Raw genomic sequence first — 27,305 nt, 5'->3', positions numbered from 1 at the left:
AGAGAAAAGAAAATGAGGCAAGTACAGTTTGACGGGAAGAGCTCTGGTCCAAGAGGCATGAAATACATGTTCAGATTGTAGCTCTACTGCAAATCAGCTGTGTGTCCTTTGGCAAATAACATCCCCTCTCTGGGCTTCTCTTTTCTTATCTATACAATGACTGGATGAGAGGATGACTTCACCTAAAGCTCCTAGATCTTCTCAGGAGCAGAGCAGGACGTATTTAGATATGGAGGATGTGAACCTCTATATATGGAGGTTCATGTGCTCAACTCAGCAGTTTATCTGATGTTTTCAAGTGCTCTCCATCTTGCTAAGCATGTCTGCATCCATGACGTGCACAGGAGACTGTGTCACTGTGACAAGCTGGAGTCCTTTCATCAGAAAGCTGAACAGGGATATTCAAAGCTCATAAGCAGGCCTTCTTTTAATAACCAAAATAAGTTTAGCCAGCTCACCCTCATCTCTGATGTCAGAGTCCATGTGGGCTGCTGTGACAAAAACAGCATAGACTGGGCAGCTCATGGACAACAGAAACACATGTCTCACGGTTCTTGAGATGGAGACGTCCAGGACGAGTCGACGGCGGATCTGGCGTCTGGGGCGGCCTGTTTCCTTGTTCACAGATGGTGTCTTCTTGCTCCTCACACGGCCAGAGGGGCAAGGGAGCTCTCTGAGGCCTCGTTCTTAAGGGCACGAATCTCATTCCTGAGGGCCCCACCCTCATGACCTAACCACCTCCCCAAGGCCCCACCTCTAGGTACCATCACCCTGGGAAGATTTTGAGGGGACACAAATGTTCAGCCTGTAGCACTACAGGAATTTTTCTTGGGCCCAAAAACTTTGGATAAGAAGCAATTAATTCTCTGTCATGCAAGTCTTACAGACAGACAGGATCCAGAAGAAAGGTTACTGAGCCATTCCTTCAGATTATTTCTCCAGAACAGCAAGTGCCAAGAAATAATTCTTAGTCATTTGTGGGACGTTCCAGAGAGCCCTTGGGATGAGAAACTGCAGCTGCCTGCACGTGGGTGCTCCTTTGGTAAAACTGCCATGTGAGGCAGACCCAGCTCTTCAAGGCTGAGCCACAGCTTAGCTTGCTGTTTTCTGTCGTGGAAGGATTTGCAGGCTCTGTTCTTTCTTTGGCTTTTCTTTTTTCTTTCCTTTTTTAGTAATACATGCTACCCTCACATATACAGTCAATTGATTTGCAACAAGAGTGCCAAGACACTTCAACAGGGAAACAGCAGGCTTTTCAACAACTGGGGTTGAGACAACTGGATGTCACATACGAAAGAACAAAGTTGGACCCCTTCCCTATGCTGCACACAAAAATTAGCTGCAAAAGACCTAAGTGTAAGAGCTAAGACTATAAAAGTCGTAAAATGTAGGAGTAAATCTTCATGAGCTTGGGTTAGGCAAAGCCTTCTCAGACCCGACACCAAGAGCACATACAGCCAACAGAAGGAAAAACAGACTGATTGAACTTCATCAAAACTGAAACGTCTGTGCTTGACGCATACTGTCAGGACAGCGAAAAGTCAGCTCACAGAATGGGAGAAAATGCTTGCCCGTATCTGATAAGGGATTAATTAACACCGGGATACAGATGCAGATACCGCAGGAAGCCGGCAGAGCCCGGCCCGGGGGCGGGGTGCGACCAGCGACGCCTTCTCTCTGTCCCGGGCCACTCCTTTCTGCTGCCACTTCCTTCCCCCTTTTAGTGAACCGGTATCAGCAGCTTTATAGTGGTAACAACAGCTGACACAATTCTCCATGCTTTAAGCTTATTAACTTGTTAATGCTCAGGCCTGAGGTGATACTGTCATTACTCCGTTGTCTGTGCGTCTGGCCTCTGTGGCCCCGGCTCCACATTCCCCCCCACCAAACAGACTAACTAGAATGATATTTCATGAAATACAGGGACTGACCTGCAGACCTGGTGCAGCAGAATTACCTGGGCGTTCGTTCAAGTGCAGGTGCCTAGGCTTGCCTGTGGCCCTCCTGAACCCAGCAGGGTGCGTTTTCACAGCCCCCGGGTTGACCCTAAGGCGAACTAACGTCTGAGAGCCTCCGGGCTGGAGCCTCAGGGTTGTGGCTCTAGATTCCTGCGAGAGAACGAGCAGACGAGCGGGCGGGTCAGGCAGGCGGGGAGGGCGATTACTTGGTCTTTTTGCTCAGAGCGCAGGCACGGGAGCAAGAGCAGAAAAGACTGCGAGAGTGAGGAAGGAATGACGGGGATCTCTAGTCACTGGCATTCCCGGGGGAACCTCTGTGGGTCGCCCTACGTGTACCCTCACGTAGCTCTGGATAACCCAGCCTCGGCCCTGACTTCAGTCACTCCTTCAGGACCACGGACGCAACTGACCATTCTTGATTCTCGGTCCTTGGACATGACTCCTGGGAGGAGCACCCCTGCCCCGTCTCAGTTTCCCTCTGCCCAACAGATGAGAATGAAGTTCCTTTACTTTTCACAAAGCTGCGCTGCAGCGGGGAGGGAGCACTCAGGAGCATCAGGTGGCAACGGGGCCCTTTTAACCCCTCAGCCTCCAGATGGGCCGGAATGGCATTCTTTAGGAGCAGAAGTTAGGGGGGGGACTATCAGAGCCAGACACGTAGGAATCCAGCCTCCCAGTGCTCCCAGGAGTCCAGAGGGACAGAAGGGTCAGAGCCAGGAGGTGGGACCTAGGAAGTTGAGTCAGGGCAGAGGTGCTGGAGGGATGGGTGTTCAGAGCACAGCCAGGCCGCTTAGCTTGTGGTCCAGCCCCTTAGAGAGAGGAAGCCAAGGGTTTGTTTTAAAGAACGAGTCACTGCATTTGTCAAGTAGTCAACCAAGTCTGTCTTCCTAATCTTGCATTTCATTAATCAGTCTACAAAGTTACGGAGCTGAATCCAGTCCTGGCCGGGGTGCACTCAGCACTGAGCTGTACTTTCATGACTAGAATCAGGTCCCAGCCTCACTGTCTCTCCCCGTCTCTCTCCAGCTCCTCACTTAGCATGTGTCTCATGCCTACTCCGGTCTGCGTCACCCTGCCCAGGTCATCTCGCAGCTAGTTTCCTGGACAGATCCCCTGTGAGCCCACAAGTAGTTTCAAATGATCAGAGAACCTGAGATGAATTTACGTGGCATTTTCATGAGATGGTTATCAGTCACCTCCCTAAAGACATGCTAGCTGTTACCACGAAAACTTAAGCAGACATAACCCCTCGCTGGGACTCGTGTCCAGAGTCAGTGATTATTCTCAGCCTTTCTGTGACTGGGACATGCTGTTCGTGATTGCTCAAGGTAACAGTGCACCTTCTTCCTCAGTAGCTGTTACAGACATCACAGAATAGACACTGTATTCCTTTTTTGTGTTAAAATTAATTTGACTATAAGGCCTCTTGGAGAATGTCATGATGTCTCCTGGAGCTAGATCAGAATTGGGAGAGTCTGTTCTGGGACGGCCCCGCCACCCTCCCCGCCGGTGAGGTGACAGCAGGCTGGTACTGCCATGCTCTCCTCCTGATTCTTCTCTGAATAAAACACAGATGTCGAGTGAGATTATCTCTAAGGTGTTTTTTAACAACTGACATTTTGTAATTCAATAAACATAATATCGTCCTGCAAAAAGGCACCCGAAACACGGTTGCCTGATTAAATTTGAATTTTAAACAATTATTTTTTTAATCTAAGTATGTCCAAAATATCACAGGGGATATAACGCTATTTTAAACTTAGTCGCTGTGTATCTGAAATTCAGAGTTTAGCTGCATCCGGTCCTGGCAGCCCTAACCCCAAAGGCCATGTCCTTCCGTCTCATTTGTGAAGGTCAGTTTCATCACTTCCCTGCCTGCACCTGCTTGTCTCCAGGCTTTTATCCATAGCCTGAAACAGGTTGTGAATATCAAATTGCTGCTCACTGCACGGCCTTGCCTGTGAGATAAATTCCCAGAACTTGGAGAGCATAGTCACCAACGGTCTATTTCCAAGAACTAGCTGCCAGGACGGCCAGGACACCTGGACACCTGCTGTTTACAGCCTCGCTCCTGCTGTGTCGATAATCCTGACCTTTGCCACATAATTAGTGCACCGATAACAAGCGTCAGTGGAAATTTTCATTTGCTTCTGTTTGTTCTTGTTTAACTGCTTTGACTTCTTTCCATGTCTATGTGTTCAATTCTCTCATCATTCAAACAAATAAAACCCCCTCCACGTAACTGGTCCCCACCCCATCCCTGCCCCGCTTCCCTGTCTTCCCGGATAATCCAGTCTTATCTGTACCCCGTCTGCACACCCTCATCTCATTCAGTCCCCAGTGCAGAGAAATCTGGCGCACCGGCCTCCCTCCTGCCACTGAAGCCTCTGTGTCAGGGTCACAGTAACTTCCTGATTATGAAATCAGAGAGGCACTTTTCAGTCCCAGCTTACCACCCTCCCAGCAGCCCTGCTGGATGTTTGGATGTTGAGCACCCCGCCCCCACCTCTGGAGGCTCCTTTGCGTCTCTAACAGTTCTCGGCCCCAGCTGTCCCCCTGCCCCTCCCTCCCCGCCACTTTGCGCCGGCCCCAAGCTCCTTTCTGCGCCCTCCCTCGGCCTGCGTCCTCTGGGCCTGGCGCACGCTCCGCACTGAGTGAGGCTGGTCACTGAGCACCGGGACCCGGGACCCAGGTGCACGTGGGCGCCGGGAGGAGTCGGGTCTGAGGGGCACCTGGGTTTCAGCACGTTTCCTTATTCGTCTTTGAAATGTGTTTATGCATTTGGTCTCCGTTTACCACCCATTTATGAGCGTATACTGGGCCCTAGGAATCCAAAATGCAAAGTGCGCCTCGTGCCCTCAGGAGCAAGGCCACCAAACCAGTTCATGACACTGTCGCAAAGGCTGGCCCCCAGAGGGCAACTGAAGATCATGCAGATGGGGTGTCAGGGAAGGAGTTTCAGCAATTTCTTAAAACGATAAAAAGCTTGGGAGCAATGACTTGATCTGACTGCATCTCGAAAGCTCTCTGACAAGACCACAGAGAGCAGCGTGGGGCCAGGGTGAGTGTCCGGAGCTAACGTAAGCTGGTGGGACGGACAAGTCGGAAACACAGCAGTGGTATTTCCCAAGGCAAGGGGGACAGGAGGCCAGCCGGGCTCGCCGGGATGCAGACTTGGTCCCAGGTGCACACGTCACCTCCGCAACACGCCTCGTTCCTCCACCCCGTCAGACTAGACAGCGAAAACATCACTCTGCCTTAAAGGGGAAAAGAAATATTTCCCACGGTCCGAGTGTTCCCTTCTGCCCGATCACTAAACTGAGCTGTTGGACACCTGTGGGGGCGGGGGTGTCAGAGCCATGACCAGGGATTCTGGGTGACGGCAGTGGCTCCAGGTTCCCCAGCGAGTAAGTGATGGCCTCTGTCCATGACCTTGGTATTCCTGGGGCAGAGATCAAAGCCCCGGGTCACCAGGGCATCGTCAGCAAAGGTGCTCACAGATGGAGAACCCAAGTCCTGGTCGGTGGGGAACCAAGTTTCCATCCAGAAAGACAGAGTCGGTGTCAAGTCTGAGGGTCAGGGCAAGGCCAGAAACAGGAGATCGACAGTGAGGCCAGGCATGAGGCCGGAACTTGGTCAGACAAGCTGTTCAAATGTGCGGCCAAGGAGGGGAAGGCGGACTTGCCCCGCAGACCCCCTCAGTGGGAAACGCTGCAGGAGAGCGGTTCACTTTAAGCTCATTTTTACAAGCGAAATTTTGACACGTTTTAGCTGCTGATCCTGTCCGTGTCTACAGCCGCTGGATAAGGCCTATGATGAGGCTTGTTGGCATCGAAGGACTGTGCCTTCCAGACGGAGGCCCACAGAAAGAGGTCCCTGCCTGAGGGACCCACGGGGCCCATTTAGGCTGGTCTCAGGCCCAGCGCATCCTTTCACACATTCATGTACGTCTCCAACTTTTAGATTTCCACCTTTCTGTTTTATTTCACTGTACTTCCCAACAGAGGATTTTCTATACGTTGTATTAACTTACTCCCATTGCACCTAAATTCAGTCCCCGCTGCACCTCTCTCCGCTCCCGGCTGTCCTGCGGGACAGGTCAGTCTAACAGAGGTGCAGGCCAAGCAGTCAGCTGCCAGATTACAGGGGCCTGCGGACTGGGGCGGGGTGGGGCAGGGCAGGGGAGAGGATGCACCTCAGCTGCACGGTGTCTGTCTCCAAGGAGGCCCAGCCCAGCGGGCAGGGCACCCAGCGAGCTCCTAGCTAACAAGGCGTCAGAGTCAGGCAAGTGGCTCCGTCTGGGTCAACAGCCAGCATCTAGGGCAGGAAACTGGGACAAGACACTTGGTTTCAACACGTGACCTCCCCAGACCAGCGGGCTGGCTCCACTCTGGAGAGAAGCAGACGGGCAGATGGGGGCAGAGCCCAGCACAGGGCCACTGAGGGGAGGACTGGAGCCTGACACAGACACAGATGCGGGAATTCACCGGGGGACCTTTGCAACCGAGCCTAAAATGTGCCTGAGCGTCGTTGATCCCAGGCCCTACCTGCTCCTGCGGTGCGTCTCCCCAGACAGTGCCACCTGGGTCCATGTTAACCCCACACACTTGAGAAGGGCTGCAGGGCCAGTAAGACGGGGAGAGAGGGGTTGGTACAGGTAGGTTGGCGGTTACAGCCGAGAGAACCTGGCGGGGTTTCCACCCCCGGCCCGGCAGAGCATCTGTTTGTACTGCAGAGCAGGGTTTGTTCATCGTAAGTGACGAATGCATCTTTTCTCCCCTCCTAATTCTGCTCGTGTTTAGCTCACATATATTGAGTCCTTTTTTTCAAAAAAAAAAAAACAACTCAGGAACTTTGGGAACACGTGTCTGATCTCACACATAAACACAAGCGCTAGAATCACACGAACATATCCACTTTCTTGTCAGTGAAATAATCACAATTTTTTTAGATTGTTTTCCAAGTAAAAATACCTTTTTCTAAGCACTGAGATTTTGGCCACAGACACTCAGGGGTGTGTGAGCTTCAGCTGGAAAACTGCTGCAGAACAGTGGTTCCTTTTGAACTCATTTCTTCACAAGCTGGATTTTGACACGTTTTAGATGCTAATTCTAGGACCATTCTACCTTGCCTAAGGAAAGTCTCAGTTTTTGGGTTTTTTTAATTGCTTTTATGTTTCAGGGATGGGGACCTAGAGGTTGTTAATCAATGAATTCCATCCCGTCCCTGAGGATGTGTATCTTCAAAGACAGATGCAACACGCATGGTAACCAAGACTGTGTCCCGGCCACACGGCAAGTGTGCGCTTGTCTGTACTTCCACATCACCATGCCAAACAGACTCAGTCCAACTGGGAATGATCCGAGGTGATCTGGCTTCTCTCCGGGTTACCTTCCTTTCAGGTGCCTGGCCTGGTAGATGTGTTTCTGCTGCAATATTTAAGGCTTACTTCTTTGCCTGTGTCTAGGAAATAGTAGCTTTAGGAGAATTTGGGTGCTGATATTGGTGAATTTTTGTAAGACTGGCCAAAGGAGAAGGGACTAGGAAAAAGGGGTCCGTGACCAGGGGGAAACGAGGCCTCGGTCTAGAGCAGAAGAAAGGGCTGGCCCCCTGGGCCCCGGGGGCGGTGCCCGTTCCACCCTCTGTGATAAGCAGTGAGCGAGCCACAGGTGGACGGGAGCACTGAGGCCCTTGGACGCTCGTCCTCAGACATTCTGACGCCGACCAGAGAAGGGAAGGAGGGAGGGACAGGTGTCCGGGGGCCCCAGCTAAGAGGGGTCGACCAGCAGATCAGGACAGTAATTCGCCGCGGTGGTGGTGGCTGCCCTGACCTGACGCCACCGCTTTGCAAGAAGAATTTGCCCTTTAGAAGCCCTCTGACCACCAGCAGATAGCGTCTCCCTCAGAAATGTCACATACCCCAAACCCCCTCACCTTGCCTGCCCACAGGCCCTGAAACCCTCGTTCCTGGGGGTGGAGAGTGGCTGAGGGCGCCCTGGCTTCGACTCCTCCGTGCGCTCGACAGCCCGGGTGGGTGGAAGGAATCCATGCTGTTGTTCTTCACAACTTTAGGGAAGCCCGGGTTTTAGGAGAGAGGTGATCACTGGCCTGGGCTTATTTCACCAGAAAGTTGATACTGTTCCGGAAAATGTCTGTTTCTGTGCAACCCACACACCTCTTCCCAGACAGCTTGAAAACAGAACCATTTTACCTCCCAAACACACTAACTTGGTGTTGGTTTCCAAAAAGGGGCCCTAGACAGACTCTTCCTGAGGCAACAGGACGTTGAGACGATTGTTAAAACCCCTCAACGCATATATCCCCTGGTTAATGAGTCAGCAGCTCCATCCGGGAGGGAGGTGTTCTTTAAACAGCCGCTCTTCCCAGGTACAGACTGGGGAGTGCAGTGTGCTCGTCAAGTAGGTTAAAGCTCTGACGCGTGTCCTGACGTCGGCCCTTGGCCGGAAACCCAGCAGGTCGTCTGACCTGTCAGGTCTCAGCCCTGGCCCAGGCCCAGCAACGAGGAACAGGACCTACTGGCTCCCAGAAGGTGCCCTGAGGAGCAGGGGACTCCGGGAAGCACTTGGCACTGCCCTCTCACTGGCCACTGACCCCGGCCTTGCCCTTGGGCTCCCGGGGCCACCCACGGAGTCTCAAGGGTGGAATCCAGTGCCTTTTCCCAGCGCTCGTCCTCCCCTAGCCCCACCCCAGGGCTTCTGGTTCTTGCTCTCTGGAGGCAATTCCCAGACAGTTTCTCTGTGGCTGCAGCTTCTCTGTGAGAATCTTTTTTAATGTGCTGTTTCGATTTGATAATCTTACGGCAGACGAAAGCAAGTAAGCACCATTGGTCGGGCTCTTTGATGGGCACCACCATGGTTGTTCCCTGGGAGATCCCCATACAACACGACGGCATCTGACTATAAAGGGGGCACCGTTGCTGAAAGCGATGTGTTTCTTCTTGTGGCACCACCGAGGAGCTGCTGACCCAGCCGACTGCCCCTCAGTCAGCACCTTGCTGTCTTGCCTCCCCACGGCCACGCCCTCTGTCCTGGACTGGGAGACGCAGCTCTTCTCCACTTCCCAAGTTGGCCCTTGACGGCCTCCAGGTTAATTTCCCAAAGCAAGCCCAGTCTGGCCGCTCCCCTGTTAACACCTCCCCTCCTCCTCCCCGTGCAGATGTCTGGAAGGCGACAGGTGCCCTCTGCCCAGCTCAGCCGGACTCACGCCCTCAGCCACAGCCCTGCGCCGTCCCGGCACACCCGGGCTCTGCTGTCTTCCTCCCTCGGGCACTCCCACCCGTCGGGGGGCCTGTTTGTCCAGTCCAGCACGGGCGCCTCCGCCTCCAGGAAGCTGTTCTTCATTCATACTGCACAACCTCAGAACCCCCACAGCAGTATGTTTGCCTCTTGTCCTGGAGTCCTTGTCTGCGCACTGGTCTAATCCTTTTCCCCCCTGAAACCGCTCCCAGGTGCCTTGCAGCTCAGTGGGACCAACAGTTCACGTTCTGTCTCCACCCTTACCTCCCCGGGCTCCCTGGTTCAGCTCTCCAGCCCCCTCCCCGGGACTCCAGCAGTGTCCCCGTGGGCACAGGTCATCGTGGGCAGGGCCGCGCGGCCCAGAGGGACTCCAGGCCCTGCCCTCTGACTTTACGTCTGCTTATTTCTTGGCCTACAACAGGGATTCGGGTACTTGCCAAAATCAGGATGAACCCCTTCTCCAACGTAACCTTAAATTTGGCTCTTTTGTAAAAAAGGAATGAGGCAGAAATCCCAGGCACCAGACTGAGAGACCCGGCGAAAGGTCAGGCCCCTGCCCTTTTTGTTCAGAGCAGCAGCCCACAGCTTGTGCTCAGGGGGCCCCTGTCCTCACGGTGCCAAGGATCCTCGCAGGCCCACCCGCCGCCGCCACCCTCTGGGTGGGGACAGGGGGCGAGGGGTCCAGACACCGGCCTGGGCCTCTCACAACAGAACCCTGCGACCCCTGAAGGGAGTTCAGTGAGCAGCTTCCTTTCTGGTTGTCAGCTGCCACCTCAGACAGCAGACTGGCTGTCTCTGGAAAAAGATTTCTCACGAGAGCGCAAGCCTACCGCGCTCCGTCGCGCACTGACGTGCAGCGAGCGCCCCTCCGGTGAGGGGAGCTGCAGGCGCCCCGCCGTCCAGACGCGCAGCCCCCCCATCCTCAGAGGAAGGACAGTCCGTCTTGCGGTTACAGTGGGGAGCTTCTGGGGACAAGGGTCTCTGGGGACATCTGTTCTTCGGGCTCTTAAACTGCTTGAGGACGGGCCCCTGTCAGAGCAGGTACCTCACAAAAACAGACTGGTTTTTCTACCGTTCTTTCCCAGTCCTTTCCTTCCTCCCTCAACTTGTCTTCCCCTGTGTTTCTTTTCCTCTCTGTTCATCTGAGCCTGATCACTGGTGATCCCGCGACGCCCCGCAGCTGCCGGCCCAGCCTCACAAGTCCCCCCCCGCCCCCCGTGCTGGCCTCCAGCCCAGCCGGTCCTCCTGGTCGCCACCGCACTCAGCGGCCTCCGGGCGCGGCTCCTGCAGCCCGAGGCCCCGGCTGCCCGGCCAGGTGATCTGCTTGCTCCGCCTGCCTGCTAGCCCTGAACCCAAATGACCTTCGCCCGCCTTAGATGACAAAGGAAGTTGTGGGGTTGAGAAATGTGCCGGAGGTGGGGGTGAGCCTGGGGGAACCAGCCACAGGACCAAATAAGGGCGAGCAGCAGCCTTCAGGGTGCCGCAGGGCTGGGGCTGCGGAGATAAGCTGGGCCTGCCGGCTCCCAGGTCGGGCGGGGAGTGGCAGACACCCCCAGACGGGTCTAAGGAGAGGCCCCGGTGCGTGTGAGAGTGTAGACCGGGTCAGAGTCCCAGGCTGCTCAGCCAGGAGGAGAGCCAGCGTTACTTTATGAACCTCCAAGGCTGAGGCCCAGCTTGTTTACTGAGCACGATGGTCTAGGGCAGCACCAAGTCTGGGGCATTTTCCAACAGAATTAATGCACGTTCGCTACACGCCACCCGGGGAAGGGCTGGCAGGAGGTGGCTTCCTAGGTCATGAGTGACAGCCTCCAAAACACCCGCCTCCCCTCCTCCAGGTCTCAGGGCCGCAGGCAGGGCTGCATCTCCACGAGGTGCTTCTACAGGCGCCGGCCGGCAGGGCCCTGAGCAGCCCTGCCTGCAAGCCCAGCCAGGCCTCAGCCTCCTCGGGGAGGGCTCCCAGTCGCGTTCGTGCCTCGCACTCGGTGCCCAGGCTCTGCCTGCCCGTGCGGTGAGCGTGTGGAGACGTCACTGTGGGTGCCACCACCATCCCAGACACTCCATCCGGCCCCCGGGTCCCTCTCCACCATGCAGAGTCCCCCCAAGAGAGCTCAGCCCCAAAGCATTGGAGATTTAAGCCCCCACCCCAAGAGAGAAGTACCTCGCTCTGTCTCCTGGACGGACGCAGGATGTGGAGATGCCAGTCCCGTGGGACCACCAGCCGGTGCCTGGAACTCAGTGTCGCCTCCACGTGCGCCTCCCTGCAGCTCCAGGGTCACGCTCCCCAGGAGGCCTGGTCCTGGCTCCGTTTCCCGGGAACCTTGGCCGGGACACCTGAAGAGCTGAACACACCCGGAGCCCTTCATGTACAGGTTCTCTCACAGGCCTCACCTGCCCTCAGGATCCAGTTCCTCTAAACTCATGAGCCTCCTTCTAGAGAGAAGTCAGGGGCAAAATTAGTCCAGTACTTGAGCTTTTTTCCCCTTGTTTCACATTAAGATCCCTTACCTTGGGTGTACCTATGCTTTCTTTGCTTGATCTCTGAACTTGCCCCAAAACAGTGTTAGTTTTAGCATTTTTCATCAGCCACAGTTCGGGAAGTTAGAGAAATTGCTCCCTGGTGGCAGAGCGGCCGAACCTTGAGCCTCTGAGGCCTGGACTGCGGGGAAAGTGATGTCTCTGCCTTGGCTGCCTCTGACTTTGGGGCTTCCCTGATTGTTTCCTTACGGCAGATTTCTAGGAAGACGAGGTCAAAGGGCATGGATAATCGCCTTCGCACACAGGTGTGGCCGCTTAAAGGCACACGGAGGGTGCAGAGGTGCGCCCCTCCCGGGGGCCCTTCTCCGCACAGGGGTGCTGCTCTGTGGTGCGTCTGTTTGGTTCTTTCTGGGGATCAGAGGCATACGAGTTGGCAGCTTGCATTTCTTGCTTCTGTTGAATGCCTGTTTTCTTTAAACAGTCTTTATTAGGCCTTTTGAATGTTTTAAATAGTCTCTGGCTTCCTGGGTGAACGACCTTGAAGGTCCCACCCCCGTTCGCACTTCCCCATGGGAAGCGTCACCTGACTGATTTGAGTGATGGACTGAGGAGGTTCAAGGTGTGGCTTGTCAGGCATTTTCCGAGCTCCGATTTGATTGTCTGCGCTGGAAGACTGTGTGGGCAGGAAGCCTCCTGGAAGGAGACAGCGGTTCGATCACCACCTGACCCACCTCTGGTTGTCCTTGTCCTCAAGTCTCCAGAGTTGTCATCCCTGCTTTACTTGGGCTGCAGCCGGCCAGAAACTTGTTTTCAGTCCACCGCATCCTTCAGTTTCAGCCAGAAAGAGTTACTCAGCCTGACACATTAGCAGAGTTACCCAGGCACGTCCGCATCTGAGCTGTGGCCGTACTCATTCATTAAAGTTGCAAGAAAAGCCAAGACGGAGCTTGCTCATCATCAGAGGAAGTTTCTAGGACCCCGCGATAACTTGGTTACGGTTCCCTGCAGGCTGCGTAGGCCTGGGTCTGGGCGAGTGAGAATAAACCCCTGTCCTGCAGAAGCAGAGCTGCCCCGGGGCTCCTGTCCGCCCCGGGCAGGGAGGGTGAGCCCGCACATTCCTTAAATAGAAAGCTTGATGACTCTTCGAGGCTTTGAATTACAGACACATGATTTCCAGGCAGATAGGGCTGGTTAATGAGATGAAATTGGAGTCCTGACAACACCACACTCCCTTCCATCCCCAGCTGGCCTGCCGGCCCTCGGGGCCTGGGGCCTCGGGCCTCCAGGTGCAGCTCCTTCCCTTTGGGCCAGCACCTCCAGCCGCAGCAGGAAGTAAATGCACTGGACTTTGCAGGGCGCTCACAGGGATAAGAGAGTAGGCAGAAGACGCCTGCGATTTTTAGGAAGCTCGGTGCCCTTGGGAAGAGCTGTGCCCACAAGTCCCCCCTTTCTGCCCGCAAAGTGCACAGATCTCTCTGCTTGTGAGCTCACACGCTTTCCACCTCCTCCTCGTAACAGGGGTCTCAAATAATAGGGAGACGTAGCCAGGCTCTCTGCACTTTACATTGACTCACAAGTTACAGCTCTATGGTTTAATCCCAAAGAAATACTGAGGGATTTGCGGTGGGGGGTGGTAATAGCTCAGTGGTAGAGCACATGCTTAGCAGCACCAGGTCCTGGGTTCAATCCCCAGCACCTCCATCAAATAAATAAACCCTGTTACCCCCCCCAAAGAAAAATTAAAAAGAAAAAGAATTTTAAAAAAGAAGGAAATTTTTTAAGATACTGAGAGATGCATACAAAAAGATATGTATAAGGATGCTGGTTACAACCTTATTTCAATAATAAAAATCGAAACAACCTAAATAATCAATAAAATGGAGGCTTTAAAAATTATGGCACATAAAAATCAGGTTGCGGTTACAGAGCCGACGGCAGAAATCCCACGGCAACTACAACCACCGCGGTAGGAGCTGTGCTGTCTGGGGCTGGTGCGCGGGGTCGGGGCTCCCGCTCTTTTGGTTACTGTGCTGCGTGTGGCTTTCATATCTAAGATTGCTTCACAGACCAAGATGGCTGCTTCGACTCCAGCCATCCTCTACGAACTCCAGCCAGCAGGAAGCAGGACAGCACAAAGAAAAGCAGGGCAGAGGCCGTTGGCCAGCTCTCTCTAGGGAAGGGTCCAGCGGCTGACTCACACTCGTGTTTACATTCTGCCGGCTTGTTTATCCAAGGCGGGATTGTTAATCCATCAGAGAGGAAAGGAGCTGTTGCGAAAGTTAGTTCTTGGACCCAAGCCTTGGGTTGATTAGGGTTGAACTTCAGGCTAAAGACAACTCTTGTAGTTTATGTGAAAGGAATCACTTTTTCTACATTTAACTGCTGGAAGTTTCCCAGTGTCAAATTTTATATTTTCCTGCCTTGAGGGGAAGTGTGCCCACTGGGATGCCCTGCTCCCCTCTGCAATTCCTACTTTTTTTTTTCTTTTTGCCTGCCCCTAATCTGTTTCATAAAGTTGCTATCTTCCAAAGTTCTTGCATGTTCCAATCCCCAAAGGCGGCTACAGATGCCTTTGGCTCAGCCAAAAAGAGGCTACTTCCACCAACCAGCTAGTGGTTATTAAGCCACTTAACCCCATGCCTTGCACATGGTGGAACCCGGCTGTTTATGGTTGTTGGTCATTTAAGTAAACTGCTCTTTGACCTGAATTGTACGAAGTGCCACATGAGAAACAGCAGGGAGAGGCACAGGTCTGGTCTCACATCTGACTATAGGCAGAGAGACAAGCAAAACAGTGGGAAATGACAGAATGTTCCATCTGATTGGGCGCAGAGAGGGGCGGACCAAGCCGTAGTTGATAGAGAAGTTCAGTAAGGTTCCTCAATGCAAGTGGGGTTTGCAGTGAAGAACTTGGCCTTGCCCACAGAGAGGTCTGGCCTTCGCCCTTGGCTTCTGGGAAGTAGTCTAGGTCATACCTGATGGCAGGGTTTTTGTTTGGGGAGGGGGTGGCCCCACATCGGATCTTAGGATGGGGGCTTTGGGTCGTGCAGTATCAGGTCCACCTGGAGGCTGGGATCAGCCACGTGGGCAGCCACCCACCCACCCAATCACTCATGCCTCAGTGATGGAGTCCCGATAAGAACGCTGATCAGAAAGCTTATAAGATAGCTACAAGATAGAAACATAAACAGATGGAAAAGGATACATAGAAATTCCAGTGATTTCTTGCTTAACCTCAGTGGACCATCCCACATATCTCCTGGGAGTCCTGCGTCCCACGGTGCAGCCCTGACCACTGGTGCAGGCAGCCAGCACAGAGCCCTGCAGGCGACTTCCATAGCGAGGAAGAAAGACGGGGGTTCCTTTCTTTTCTCGCCCTCCCTCCTTCCCTTCCCCTAAATTAGGCTGATGCCTCAGTAGCAGCCACCACTGCACCTATCGCTGCAGTTTTAAAATGCTTTCCCACGTGGGTTATCTTACTTACTCTCCCAGATAAAGAGAAGTGAAGTGGCTCAAACAGGAGCCAGACTGGGGAAAGCCTTGAACACCCGCCAAGCGGAGGTTGCACTAGATCTCAAAGGCAGTGCTGCCAGATGAGCTGTGTCAGGGTGCAGGGGGCACTTACACCCAGAGTGCCCCCAGTAACTGCCTCGCTCATCCGCAGCCAGAGGGCAGAGCCCCTGAAGGAAGGCCCAGCCCTGAGCGCGGATGGGACGCCTCCTGCAGCCCTCAGACCTGAGACATAGTCGGGTTAGCCATTCCCCTAGGCTGCTTCTCCATTCTTGTGAATATTATCGGTAAACTTGGTTTCCAAAATGACGCCGTGCCACCTACTCGGGGCCCTCCCAGCCAGGGGTGTGCACGCAGCTGTTTCGCACCCGGTATTTTCCCTGGTGCCCGTCCCTGCCCCTCCTTGACCTCGCCGGTCACGCTGTAGGCACCGTATGCAGCTCCACTCCCCGGGAACAAGGCTGGACTGTGTGCCTGTCCCTGCGTCTCCCTTTCTCCCCGTCCCGCCCCACCTGCTGGGCTGTCTGTCCTCCCCGGGGAGGAGCGTCATGACAAGGGCAGGGACCGGCGGGTGGGACAGTGCTTCCAGAAGCACAAAGCCGCCCCCTGCAGGAGGCGCCCGGGGTTCGCAGAGGGAGCAGGGAAGCAGAGGAAATAGCCACGGCGTCCGGCGTCGGGGTTCCTGTCGCTTTCCTCCTGAACACCCTCCTCTGACGCCCCTTTGACCAAAGCCCTAAGAGGGCCCGTTAGTGGCCTTTTCTGCGATGAGGTGACAGCCACCTGTGTGGTGGGGAGCAGCACGTGGGTGTCGCCTGGGACAGAGTGGGGCATCCATGTATAAGACCATGCACAGTACCTTCAGATTGAAGTCAGGCTGCGGCCTGACTCCCGTCAGGGGATGCGCGGGTCCAGCAGGCGGGGGAGGAGGAGGAGAGAAGGTGCAGGTGAGCCGCAGAGCCCGCAGTCCGAGCACGGCCTCTTGGGCGGGCAGGCTGCCTGCTCCCTGGGGCTGCAACCTCTTGGCTTTGCAGTCAGAAAACCTGGTCAAGTCCAACCTGAACCACCTTGCCGCTTAAGGCTACTTAGCCGCCACGGCTCCTTCAGCAGACGTCAGGTTACGTGAAGCAGCCTAACTTGGTCCCTGTCATTAACATGCCGTTCCTGACTCTCCCAAGACACGTAGACCCTGCCCTGCATCCCAGCTGGTGCTTCACACATTGGTCCCCAGCTCACGGGCGGGGCTGTGACCCGCTGATGTCTGTTTATTCCCCTCAGCCACGAGCACAGAGCTCACACACACACACACACACACCCTCCCCGGGGCTCAGGGAGAGTTCCTGCCTGGTTAGAAACAGCTCCCAACTGTGCGTCTTCCTTTCAGGGACTTCCCCGATGACCCGGGCGTGCAGTGGGACACACAGCGGGTGGCCGACGTCGTCCTCCAGCACGTAGAGGACAACGGCATAAACCTGGTAAGGGGATGCCCTCCCAGAGAGAGGGCTGGGCCCAGTGACCCAGTGACCTTGACCGCGGCCGCCCCTTCCAGCCCTGCTCCCAGCCCCGTGTCCCTCTCAAACCTGCAAACACACCTTTCCTGAGACTGAGTGACCCAAGTGTCCGTGCTCGGGCACTGCCCCTGAAAACTCAGGTCCCCCCCAGGGCCTGCGCCCAGCTTTCACTGACACAGAACCTTCCCCCAAGCGTTTTCATTTTAGAGTCATTTTAACTGTGGAGGCAACTGTCAGACTGGGGTTCCCAGAGGCCCAGCAGCCGCCCAGGGTCAGTGAAGCCAGGGCTTCAAGCCTCCAGTCTCAGCCCAGAAAACGTGAGGACAAACTCCCAGCCACCACAGGGGGGACGTGCGCGCTTGGCCAGAGCCCTGGTGGGCGTTGACTCACCTGCGGAGGCGGATGGTCTGGGACCCTGCTCCGCCCCCCAGCCCCACCGGCCGAGTCCCGCCAGCTGCCCATCTTAGGGCCACCAAGAGGGTGTCCGTCCGCCTCTGAAATGAGAGTAATAACGCTTCATGAGTTAATACCTAAAGTGCTGCCATTTAAGGCCCCAGTCACTTGCTTTGTTTTTATTAATCCTCATTAAGGGATGAACCCTGCGGGCAGAGAAACATGATGGGCCTTTACCAGTGACCAGTGCACTGAGCTGACAGACTTATGAGGCCTTGGTGAAGAACAGATTTTCGTGGATATGTGCGTCAGACCGTCTCTGTGTTCTGATGACAGAAACACACCGGACACTTAGTCCACACAGGCCAAAAGGGGCACTTGGCTGGCTGGCTCTGAGTCACACAGGCCAAGATGCAGGTGGGCCCTGGCCCTGCTGGACTCTGCCCCGGCCGGAAAGATGGTCACCAGCAGCTGCAGGCCCACCTCTCCCAGCTGCACCTTCCCAGAGGGCCTGAGGTGACAGCCGGAGGGTTCGGTCTGGGCTTGGGAGCCACTGCCCAGGCCTGCTGACTGACCTGGGTCCCCTGGCCTGATGTCCCCCCGCCCAGGGCTTCAGGGCCGGCCTGGGGCACAGCAGCGAGCCCTGTGAGGTGCAGTGCAGGGGCCTTGGTACCCTGTCTTCTCCTGGCAGTGGCTTCCCCGAGACCAGTCCCCAGTCACTCTCTCCCCTCCTGCGTCCATGCGTTAGAACAGCTGGCTTTCCAGTTGCTCCTGCTTGTGGGGCAACTCCCATCCTGGGAACGTGGCCCTCCTTGACCTGGCCCTTCCTTAGGTGCTGCCCACTGGCGAGCAGGGCTGGTCCGTACTGGAGGCCAGGCCCTTGTTAGACCACACCGCAGCCAGCTCTGATGCACGGCTCTGCACATCAGGGAGGAGCTTCAGGGCACAGGCACTCTGGGTGCCAGTCTTGCTCTCAAAAGAGTCTCCCAAGTTTGTGTCCCAGAAGAGCGACCTGTGGTCCAAGCCCAGCTTGCGGCCACCTTCTCTGAGAAGCCTTCCTGGACTTCTTCAGCCCTCTTCGGGATCCCTGTAGTATTTGCTGTGTGTCCTGCGCCTGTGACGGCTGTTGCTGTTTATCCTTTAAAGCACAGGCCACGTCCTGCGAACCAGACTGTAAGTCCACGAGGGGAGGACCCACCGTGATATCTTTAACCCCCGAGAGCTGGAACATCCCCCAGGAGCCCCGACCACTAACCGCTACCTCCAGGCCTGGGGCGCCTTCCTGTCCACTCAGGTGCGGAGGGGCCTTTCTGGTCAGGACAATCTTGAATTGATTTCATTTCTATAAACAAGGAAATCATTTTAAAAGAGCTCTTTAACACACCTTGCTGTTGAGAAGAAAACTCTCAAGTCATCAGGCACAGTTGGGAATTCCCTCCCGGCCTGCAGTGAGTGTGGCATAGATGTGCAAGGCCAGCGCGGACACAAGTGGCCATAAGCCAGCTATGTCTGGGTCCCCTCGGGTCCCGGTGATACAGGGACACGCACTTTCACAGTCCAACCATCCTGGCAGGTGGGAAGTCGCGCCTTGGTGGTACCAGGCTGTGCATAAACCCCGGGGCCCAGGTGCATGGCACAGCCTGGACACATCAATGTGCGGTTGGAGAGGGTGGAGCACGGTGCGGGGGTGGGGACAGGGGCAGCCCCGGGAAGGGAGTCTCTTCCGTGCTGTGCTGGGATGGTACCAAAGCTCTCCTCCGTGCAAAGCCGGCCCTGCACCACACCCACAGTGTGCCAGGGGTCCAGGTTCTCTCCCGTCCCAGCTCTGCCAGGTGCTTGCGAGGATCCGTCCCACTCACCGGAGGGGCGAGAACCCTTGGAGCAGCTGGTAGGACGGTGCTTTGAAAATGACAGGGGCGCCCCCTGCAGAAGCAGCCTGGCCTTGGCAGAGCTGGTGTCCAGAAGGCCAGGTCCTGGCCCAACGCCCCACAACAGCTGTCTATTGAGCACGTGCTGTGTGACATTCGATGTTGTTAACTGGGGTTTCGGGCCCGAGCCCCGCGCATCTGGTCCCAGCTCCCTTAGGGCACCACCGACGTTTGGGGCCAGCTCGCTCTCCGTCGTGGGGGCTTGTCTTGTACGTTGTGGGGTGTTCAGCTGCCTCCCCAGCCTCTACCCGGCCGTCACAATAAAAACATCTCCGGACGCTGCCAACTGTCCTCGTGGCAAAACTGCCCCCCGCTGAGAACCATGGCCTTGGAGAAGCAGGAGCACCCCCTTGTTCCTGCTCGCTCACTGGGGTCTGGCTGAGACCTCATTTGAACAAAGATTTCTGCAGTCTAGGGGACAGTGAATGAGGCTCGCAAAGAACCGCAGGTGCCACTGTCATCGGGCTCTCAGCGGCCGAAGTCCTGGGAGTGGGACATATGTCCGTGGGTTTGGACAAATCTAAGACATGTATCCACCGTAAGACGAGTAGCTTTTCAGAAGCCTTCTTAGGAAACTCCCCAGGACGGAGAATGTCAAGCTCATGAAAGAGGAGAGAGGAGTTTAATGAACCTCGTGCTCCTGACACCCAGCCTCACAGTGACAAACTGAGTCAGTGTCATTGTCCTTGAAACCGTTCGCCCCCACCTCCCATACACTGAAGCCATTCCTCAGCATCCGAGTCCACATTTAAAGACACTGAGTCTTTAACTCACGTGATCATAAAGCCATGACCACACCTAAAACTCAGCCAGTCACTAGTATCAGCGGTTTACGCTTCCCAGAGCCCGTGTCATGTGTGTGTTTTCCTTTTGTTTCTATTTTCATAGCGTCTTTGAATCAGGATCAGGTGAGAGGACTTTATAAAGTTTCTTTTGACCAGTTGCCCTACCCCAGCCGGTGCTCGGGGAACAGTGGCTGCTTTTATTTTAACAGAGTTTTCTGGACGTGAGGCCAGTGTTTTAGATTCAAGACGGAAAGAGCAGCAGGGAGTCCTTTGCAGCCTGGCCCAGTCCGGCTCCCCGTCCTCCGCCCTGGCTGCGGGGTGGCCCTCTCCCCTAACCGACCACGTGCAGCCCTTTCTCTGAGCCCTTGTTTCCTTCCCGGTATTTCTGTCCTTACTTGAGCGATCCATGATGATGATGATCGGACTGTTCTTCGGGTGCTCTTAATCCCTCTGAGCAGAGGTGCGTCTCTGGCCTCGGCTGAGCTTGTAGTAAACAGGTGCTCGTGTGTGTGTGAGAAGCGCCCTCGTCCCGCGAAGCCTGGGGCCGACGCCGTCCTCTCTCAGAGCTTTTGTGCCGCAACGTGGCACGAGGAGAAAGAGACAAAGAAGTCAGGCAGCACCTACACTAGCAAAGGTCCCAGGGCGGCTCACCCGCCGCCAGGCAGGTGGGGACCAAGGGCGCTGTGAACCCAGGTTTCTGCCACGGCCGACTTCCTCTCTGCGCCAGCAGCCAGGAGCCAGGGGAACCGTGACGCCCGCGGAAACGGCTCGCACTGCCAGCCCGGCCGGTGGTGGCAGGTGGTGGCCTGCTCGCTGGGCAGCGGAGATGAAGGTGGAACTGGAGAAGGGTCGGGGCCCCCTGCCCTCCTCTCCATCCTTCCACCCTGGCCGCATCCCGGCTGCTCTGGAGTTGGAGGAGGAGAGAAAGCCGTGGGTCCAAGTGAAACCCTGGGTTTCTCTGCAGGTGGTGACTTTCGATGCCGGGGGAGTGAGCGGCCACCGCAACCATGCTGCTCTGTACGCAGCCGTGAGGTAGGGTTCTCAGGGACCCGGGGGTGGAGGAGGGAGGCTGGTCCCCCTAAGTCACCAAGAGCAGTGTGATCTCAGCACGTCCTCCCAGGGGGGCAGCTCCCCCAAGTCTCAGAATTCCTGTCTCCCGAACAGCTGCGTTTCCTTACCCCACGGACACAGCAGATGCGGGGACTGCTTTTAGTTCTCTCTGCTCTGGCCGCAGAGAGCTTTAGGGCCGGACTTCCAGTCCTTGCAGCCCACAGACAGGACTGTAAGGACTGAGTTCTGTGCCCCGGCGTGCCTCCCACTCCATCTGCTTCCTCCTCAGATTCTGATTTATTTGCCATCTTCTGCTGTACTGTGTGCGCAAGTTCCAGTCTCTCTGGGGAAGGAGGATGTGCACTGATTTGAACTCTCACCTGCTCCTCGCAGCCTCTCCACCTACTGACATGAACCTGCCCTTAACCTGCAGCTAAAAACCTGAACCTCGGGGGAGGGCACAGCTCAGGGGTAGAGCGCGTACTTACATGCACAAGGTCCTGGGTTCAGTCCCCAGTACCTCCATTAAATACATAAATACACACATAAATAAAAAACCTAATTATCTCCCCTCAAAAAACCTGAACCTCAAGGACCCTGAGATCATACAAACTACAGCGGGTGTCCTGTCCCTGGGGCCCTCAGGGACCCTCTCCTTCCCCACCTTCCGGGGACACATTTGTCCTGCCTCAGCTGTTGAGTCCCTCCTGCGCGTGAAACCGGAGTGGGGGCGGCCTTGCCTGGCAGCAAGCCCCAGCTGTGCTCACCTGGCATCAGGGCACAGGGGAGGCTCCAGAATCGGGGTGTCTGGCGTCCTCACGGAGCTGGTGAGACTGCCCCAGAGCCACACAGAAACCAGAACGAGCGTCCGGTGGGCAGGCCTGAGACCCTCTCTGAGCCTCAGTCTGTGGTTTGAGACAATGTGCGCCACCAACCATCAGGTTGTTATGTGGAACTAAAACCAGGTGCTGATGGGTGTGCCTGGCGGCAGCATCCAACCCAAATTGGCTACCGCCCTCCCCACTGTGCAGGTGCCCTCTGGGCCCCTCCCTTCTCCCCTGCTGCCCTGGGTGGCCACCTGTGGAGGCCCCGGGAGGGCATCTCTGCCGGGAGGGGAGACACTGCCCGCGCCCATGGCTCAGCCTCCGGCCCCGCCCTCTGCGCCCTGGGCTTCTCTCCGGTCACCCAGCTCCACCACCTGGGCCTTCAGGTCCCCAGAAGTGCCGAGGGGATGGGGTTTGCCTTCTGAGCGCCCTTCCTTGGCCTCCCGAGTCCGGGCAGCCCCGCTCTGTTGCAGGCATCAGGCCTCAAGCCCCTCGCTCCATGCCTCGCTCTGCTTGCCTTCCCTCCCAGCTGACCCCCTCCCCCGGCTGCCCCCCGACTCTGGCGCGGCTGATTTCACCCCCATCTGCCCTCACCTTCCCTTGGCCTCCGGCCCTGCCTGACAGCCCCTGACCTGCCTTATGGCAGCCTGTCCTCCCCCTCCTCCGGCCTGCCTGGCCTCCCCTCGGTCTCCCCCGGACCCCCACCAGCAGGCCCCCGGCCTCCTGTGCACGGGGCTCTCAGAGCGGTTTCCCGTGTGTCTCCAGGCCTCGCCTCTCTCCTGCACTTAGACCTTATGTCCCCAGCTCCTTCCTGGGTCCCGACCACCTGACACACAGAATATCCCCAGGGCTGGGCCCAGAGCACGGGACGAGCTGCCTCTGAGCTCGGGGTTCTATTTCTCAACTTCTCCTCTGTGACCCCTGCTCCAAGAGTCCCTTGTCATAGGATGTGTTAGCTTTCAAAACAAGGGGTTTGTTGCTGTCACCCTGCTCTTCACTGTGATGGGGGAGCGGGTCAGGAAGGAGGAAGGACTGTCAGGGAAGAAATACCAGTTACCATGGAAAAGAGTCTCCCACACTCACATCACCATTTCAAAAGAGAAGACAGCTGAAGGGTCCGCTCTGGTTACCGTCATCTCTGACAGGCACAGCTCTGCCCAGGGCGCCTCCAGCTGGCGACCTGGGGGAGGGGCCCGCCCTGCGCCCTCACCTGCAGCCAGCGGGTGGAATCTGAGGAATCTATATGGTGACCTCTGCACAGGAAACCCCCAGAAACCCCCGTGGAGGGACCTGGGGGGGCAGGCCTGGCCCTGAAGGCCCTCCCTGCTACTGCCAAGGACTCTTACTCTGCCCGCCTCTCCCTCCTCCAGGTCCCTGCACGCAGAAGGGAGGTTACCTAAAGGTAAGGCCGGTCCCTGTCCCTCTAAGGGACTTGCTGGGGTGACGTCGATGGAGGGCAGGGCTGCGCCCTTCTGGACACAGCTCAGTGTGCCTGTCACGGTGGCACCCGGGCCTCCGAGTCGGTTGTGTCCACGGGATGCATTCACTGGGTGTGAGGGGAGGCCGCGTGTGAGAGGAGCAGAGCTGACAGGAGACGTGGGCAGCCAGGAAACCCCCTGCGCACAGACACACGGCAGGGAATGGGCTCCCGCGATCACAGTTAGGAGGCTGGGAAGGCCTCTGTGCACATGGGAGGCCGGGGGAGCTGCTGGCACCGTTCAGCCCGAGTCCAGAGGCCTGTGGACCGGGAGCCGACGGTGTGAATCTCGGGCTCCGGGCGCCAGGCCAGCGTTCAGCTCTGCAGTCGGACAGAAAGGAGTGAACCCCCTTCCTCCACCTTCCGTCCTATCGGGCCTCAGTGGCCTGGATGAGGCCTCCCACACTGGGGAGGGCCTCTGCTTCACCACCTCATCCAGTTCAAACGTGAAACACCCCCACAGACACACCTGGAAACAATGTCTAGTCAAGAATCCAGGCGGCCCGAGACCATCAGGTTGACATGTGAAGTCAGCCATCGCCATGGGCCTTGTCCCCACCTGTCTGGTTTCTCACTGGCCAGGTCTCGGCCCCGCTGGCTTTCTTTTCCGTCCAGACTCACACCCACCCCCAAGTTGATCAGCCAGGCTGTAAGTGGCTGATGGGTGTTGGGGGGTCTGACAGTCTTAATGACACACAGGGACGTGGGAGACCCCCTTGGCCAGTCACTGTGCAACAGCAGCGCCTGGCCTCTCCGAGCCAGCGTCTGTCTAAGGGGAGAGAGGCAGCGTCCCAGGAGCGCCGAGGGCCGGGCGGTGCACACACAGGCAGTGCGCCCTTTCTGGGTGGGCGGACGTGCCGCTGGAGCTGCCAGAGCTTAAGAGTGGGACTGCAGCGTGTCTGATTCTGTGTCAGGCCCCGGAGACAGGCAGGTCCCATGCTCACTACCAACACTGCCTTACAGACGAGGAAACTGAGGCTCACGGGGGTGGAAGGACTTTCCCAAGCCTGCAGTTGCTCGGTGACAAGCAGGAACCAGGTCTCTGGCCTCCAGGACAGGAATTCCTGTCTCCGTCCCCTTTCCCGGCCCGGACGCAGACAGACCCCAGCCTCTAGCAACCGACCTTCGCTCGCAGGGCACAGAGCAGGTGGAGGCGGGCCGGCAGTCCCAAGGCCTTTCACCCCTCCCATCTGTGGCAACGGTGGCCCAAGAGCAGCTTTCGCGCCATGGCATCACCTGGCAACTGCGCGGGCGCTGCCCTGGCCCGAGCCCCGGGGCGGGTGGGGACTCAGGAGGTGTGCCTGGGAGCAGCTCGGCCCCCTGCCCTCTCCGCACAGGGTGCTCCGTGCTCACGCTCCAGTCAGTGAGCCTGCTGCGCAAGTACCTGTCCCTGCTGGACCTGCCCTGCTGCCTGCTGCGCGCCCCGCACGTCCTCTTCGTGCTCAGCCGCGGAGAGGCGGCCCAGGCCCAGGTGAGGACTGTGGTCCCTCCTGCACCCCCGCCTCCAGGTCCAGGCCCCGGGACCCCCAGCCCCACCCCCAGGTCCATGTGGGGCTGGGTGCCTGCCCGCAGCCGGACCGCGGGGGCCGTGGGCTGTTCTGATTATAGAAATAGCACACTCTGGAAAAAAAGGGAGTAACGATGCACGCTCAGTGTAGAGGATCTGGCTCTACCGAAACGCAAGAAGAAAGTAAAACGATTCATAAAGCTTACCTGCCATCCCGCCCCGCAGGGTTATCACTGCTAACTCAGTACACCCGCTGTAACATTTTTGCTAGCGGAGCGGAAAGGGTCAAGGGCCAGAACCCATCACTGGGCTGTTAAATGAAACAGGTGTGTTAAGGCTATAGCTTTTCTGAGACGCAGTAGTAACAGATGTCAGAAGTCTTCTCCCCGCACCAAAAAAAGAAAAGAAATTAAAAAAAAAAAGAACATCGAGGGCAGAGCCCACCTGACGGCCTGGGCTCAGGCATCAGCGTCACTGCCGCCCTGCTGTGGGACTGATGCGTGTCCTTGTCTATGAGAAGCCAAGAGCGGTAACAGTCCTACTTCACTGCCAGGGCCGTTAACTGACGTGCGGGGCAGCGGCAGCGGCAGCGGCCCTGCCCCACCGTTGTCACAGCGGGTTTTAGGAGGTGGGACGGAGGCTGGAGGTGTGGGTGGAGGGAGGCCAGGGGCGGGGAGGGCCCGCCCTGCTCACGCCTGCCTCCGGCCCTCCTCGCAGAGAGCCATGTCCCGCCACCGCAGCCAGCTGCTCTGGTTCCGCCGCCTCTACGTGCTCTTCTCCCGCTACATGCGAATCAACTCTCTGCACTTCCTCTGAGCCTCCAAGGGCTCTCAGATCCCGGGACCCAGGAGGGAGCTGGGGCCTCGGTGGGAGCTGGCTCACCCCGCTGCCTGGAGACCCCGGCGAGGCGGTACGTCCTGAGCTGGCGGCCGCGCTGGTCCCCCTCTCGTAAAAACGAGCCAGCGGGCTGTCCGAGCCTGAGCTGCTTCCTCTGGGAACAGAACCACAACAACCGAAAACAGACCCACCCAAGGATGAGAGTAGCTACCCTGCTGGCTTCTCACGTTTACGTGGTGGCAGGACGTCCGTCAGGCCCGACAGACCCGCGATTGTTACAAATGACGGCCACGTGCCCTGAAACCCCTTCTTAGAGGCGATGTGTTTTCGCATTGTGTCCACAGCAGATTCACCAGACGTGCACACACACACGAAAGTCCAGTCTCCACGGAATCAGTTCAGCCGTAATTCCTTTATGTTCGTGGCCCACATATCTGACTGGCACCTAGGGAATGTCTCCGTTTCACATCACAGTCACTGACTGGGGCCCCGAGGTCCTATCCCTGAGCCCAGCACTTTGTGCAGAGACCCTCCTGATGTGCCCCTGCCCTGAAGGGGCCTACGACCCAGCACCTCACTGTCTGTTCTTCGGGGGAAGCAAGAGAACCCTGGAGGTTTCCCAACACTCCGGGCCTCTGCCTTAACATCGCGCTGCAGACACACGTGCCGTGAGGCGTCTGTCTGGCCTGGAAGCTCTTCCGAGTCCAGCCAACCATCCAGGAAGCGGCCCTCGGCAGGTCCCTCTGGTCCCTTCGGGATCTTAGGCACATATGTTACCTATTCAAAAGTATTTTTAAATCTTAGCGGTTAGAAAGATGTACAGAATTAGCAGCGGTAGCTGCTCCTGCGTGGTGGGACCTGAGACTGACTTTCTGTTTCTTTTGTCTTACTGTACATTCTGAGTATTTTTTAAAGTAAATTAAGTAAAAGTCCAGGTGGAAAATGAAAATAAACCAACATTTTTATTGACTGATGCCTGGTGCTTGACTCTGGTCCGTGTGGCCGGAGGGCAGGCTCTCCCTGCCCGGCTCTGGCTGTCCCAACACCCTCTCCTCTCAGATCCCAGGGCACGAAGCTGCGAGCTCCACTCTGGGCCTGGACAGAGCAGGGGCAGCTGGAGGGAGGGATGCCCCTTAAGGCAGCAGGGCTGCCTCTTGCCCCTGAGTCAGGGGAAGGTACCCTCCACATGGGACGAAGCCCTGGGGACACATGTCTTGGCAGGAAGAAAGTCTCTGTGTGCAGGTTACCAGAAAGCAGCCCCTCCTCCAGGCCGAGCACAAACGGCCTGGCAGAGGAGGGCGGACCACCACTTCCAGGCCCTGAGACCACACCCCATGCCGCTAACACCTGTCAAACAGTGGGGCAGCCCCAAAGCCTAGACGAAGATCAGAAGTTCATGGCTTCTGCAAGGAGGCGGCAAAAAGGAAAGAGAGAGAGAACCGGGGAGGCTGCTGGTTGGGGGCAGGGGTACTGCTCCCACCCCGAGGGTGGGAGAGGGTGGTCTGCCAGTTCTCACCCCGGCCCAGAGGTGCAGAAACTGCCCCTAGCTCAGGGCCAAGGGTCTCACACACACACACAGCACAAAAGGGGGACCCTTCCCCTGGGGGCCTCAGAGGGAGGGGAACCCCACTCTTGGGGTGGCCAGAAGGAGCAGTTAATGGCAGAGACTTGATCAAAAGCAGTAAGGAGAGCTCAGAGCCAGGCCCAGATTGAGAGGATGTCTGGCTGGAGAGTAACCTAGACCTTCAGGTGGAAGAGACATCTCAGAGCGGGGGTGGGGAGGAGCCCAGACAGGGA

The 27,305-nt window shown here is 56.8% G+C and overlaps 1 protein-coding gene across 4 annotated transcripts in view; it reads left to right on the top strand.

Annotated features, from left to right (window-relative positions):
- Nucleotides 1-26,473, top strand: part of PIGL (phosphatidylinositol glycan anchor biosynthesis class L) — a 44,152-nt gene extending 17,679 nt beyond the window's left edge. Inside the window, exons 3-7 of one of the 4 annotated variants that reach the window (XM_006213833.4) lie at nt 16,581-16,671; nt 20,778-20,845; nt 23,058-23,089; nt 24,502-24,635; nt 25,389-25,621. In XM_006213833.4, the coding sequence (XP_006213895.3) occupies nt 16,581-16,671; nt 20,778-20,845; nt 23,058-23,089; nt 24,502-24,635; nt 25,389-25,487 (424 nt within the window). In that variant the 3' untranslated portion in view covers nt 25,488-25,621. Of the gene's footprint in view, nt 1-16,580; nt 16,672-20,777; nt 20,846-23,057; nt 23,090-24,127; nt 24,421-24,501; nt 24,636-25,388 lie in introns of those variants that run through there. The other 3 variants (XM_072938466.1, XM_072938464.1, XM_072938465.1) reach the window with 3 other exon arrangements.
- The last annotated feature ends 832 nt before the right edge of the window (nt 26,474-27,305 follow it).

Source organism: Vicugna pacos, chromosome 16 (genome assembly GCF_048564905.1).
Source record: "Vicugna pacos chromosome 16, VicPac4, whole genome shotgun sequence".
Taxonomy (NCBI): Eukaryota; Metazoa; Chordata; class Mammalia; order Artiodactyla; family Camelidae; genus Vicugna; species Vicugna pacos.
This window is presented reverse-complemented; position numbering and strand designations above follow the sequence as displayed.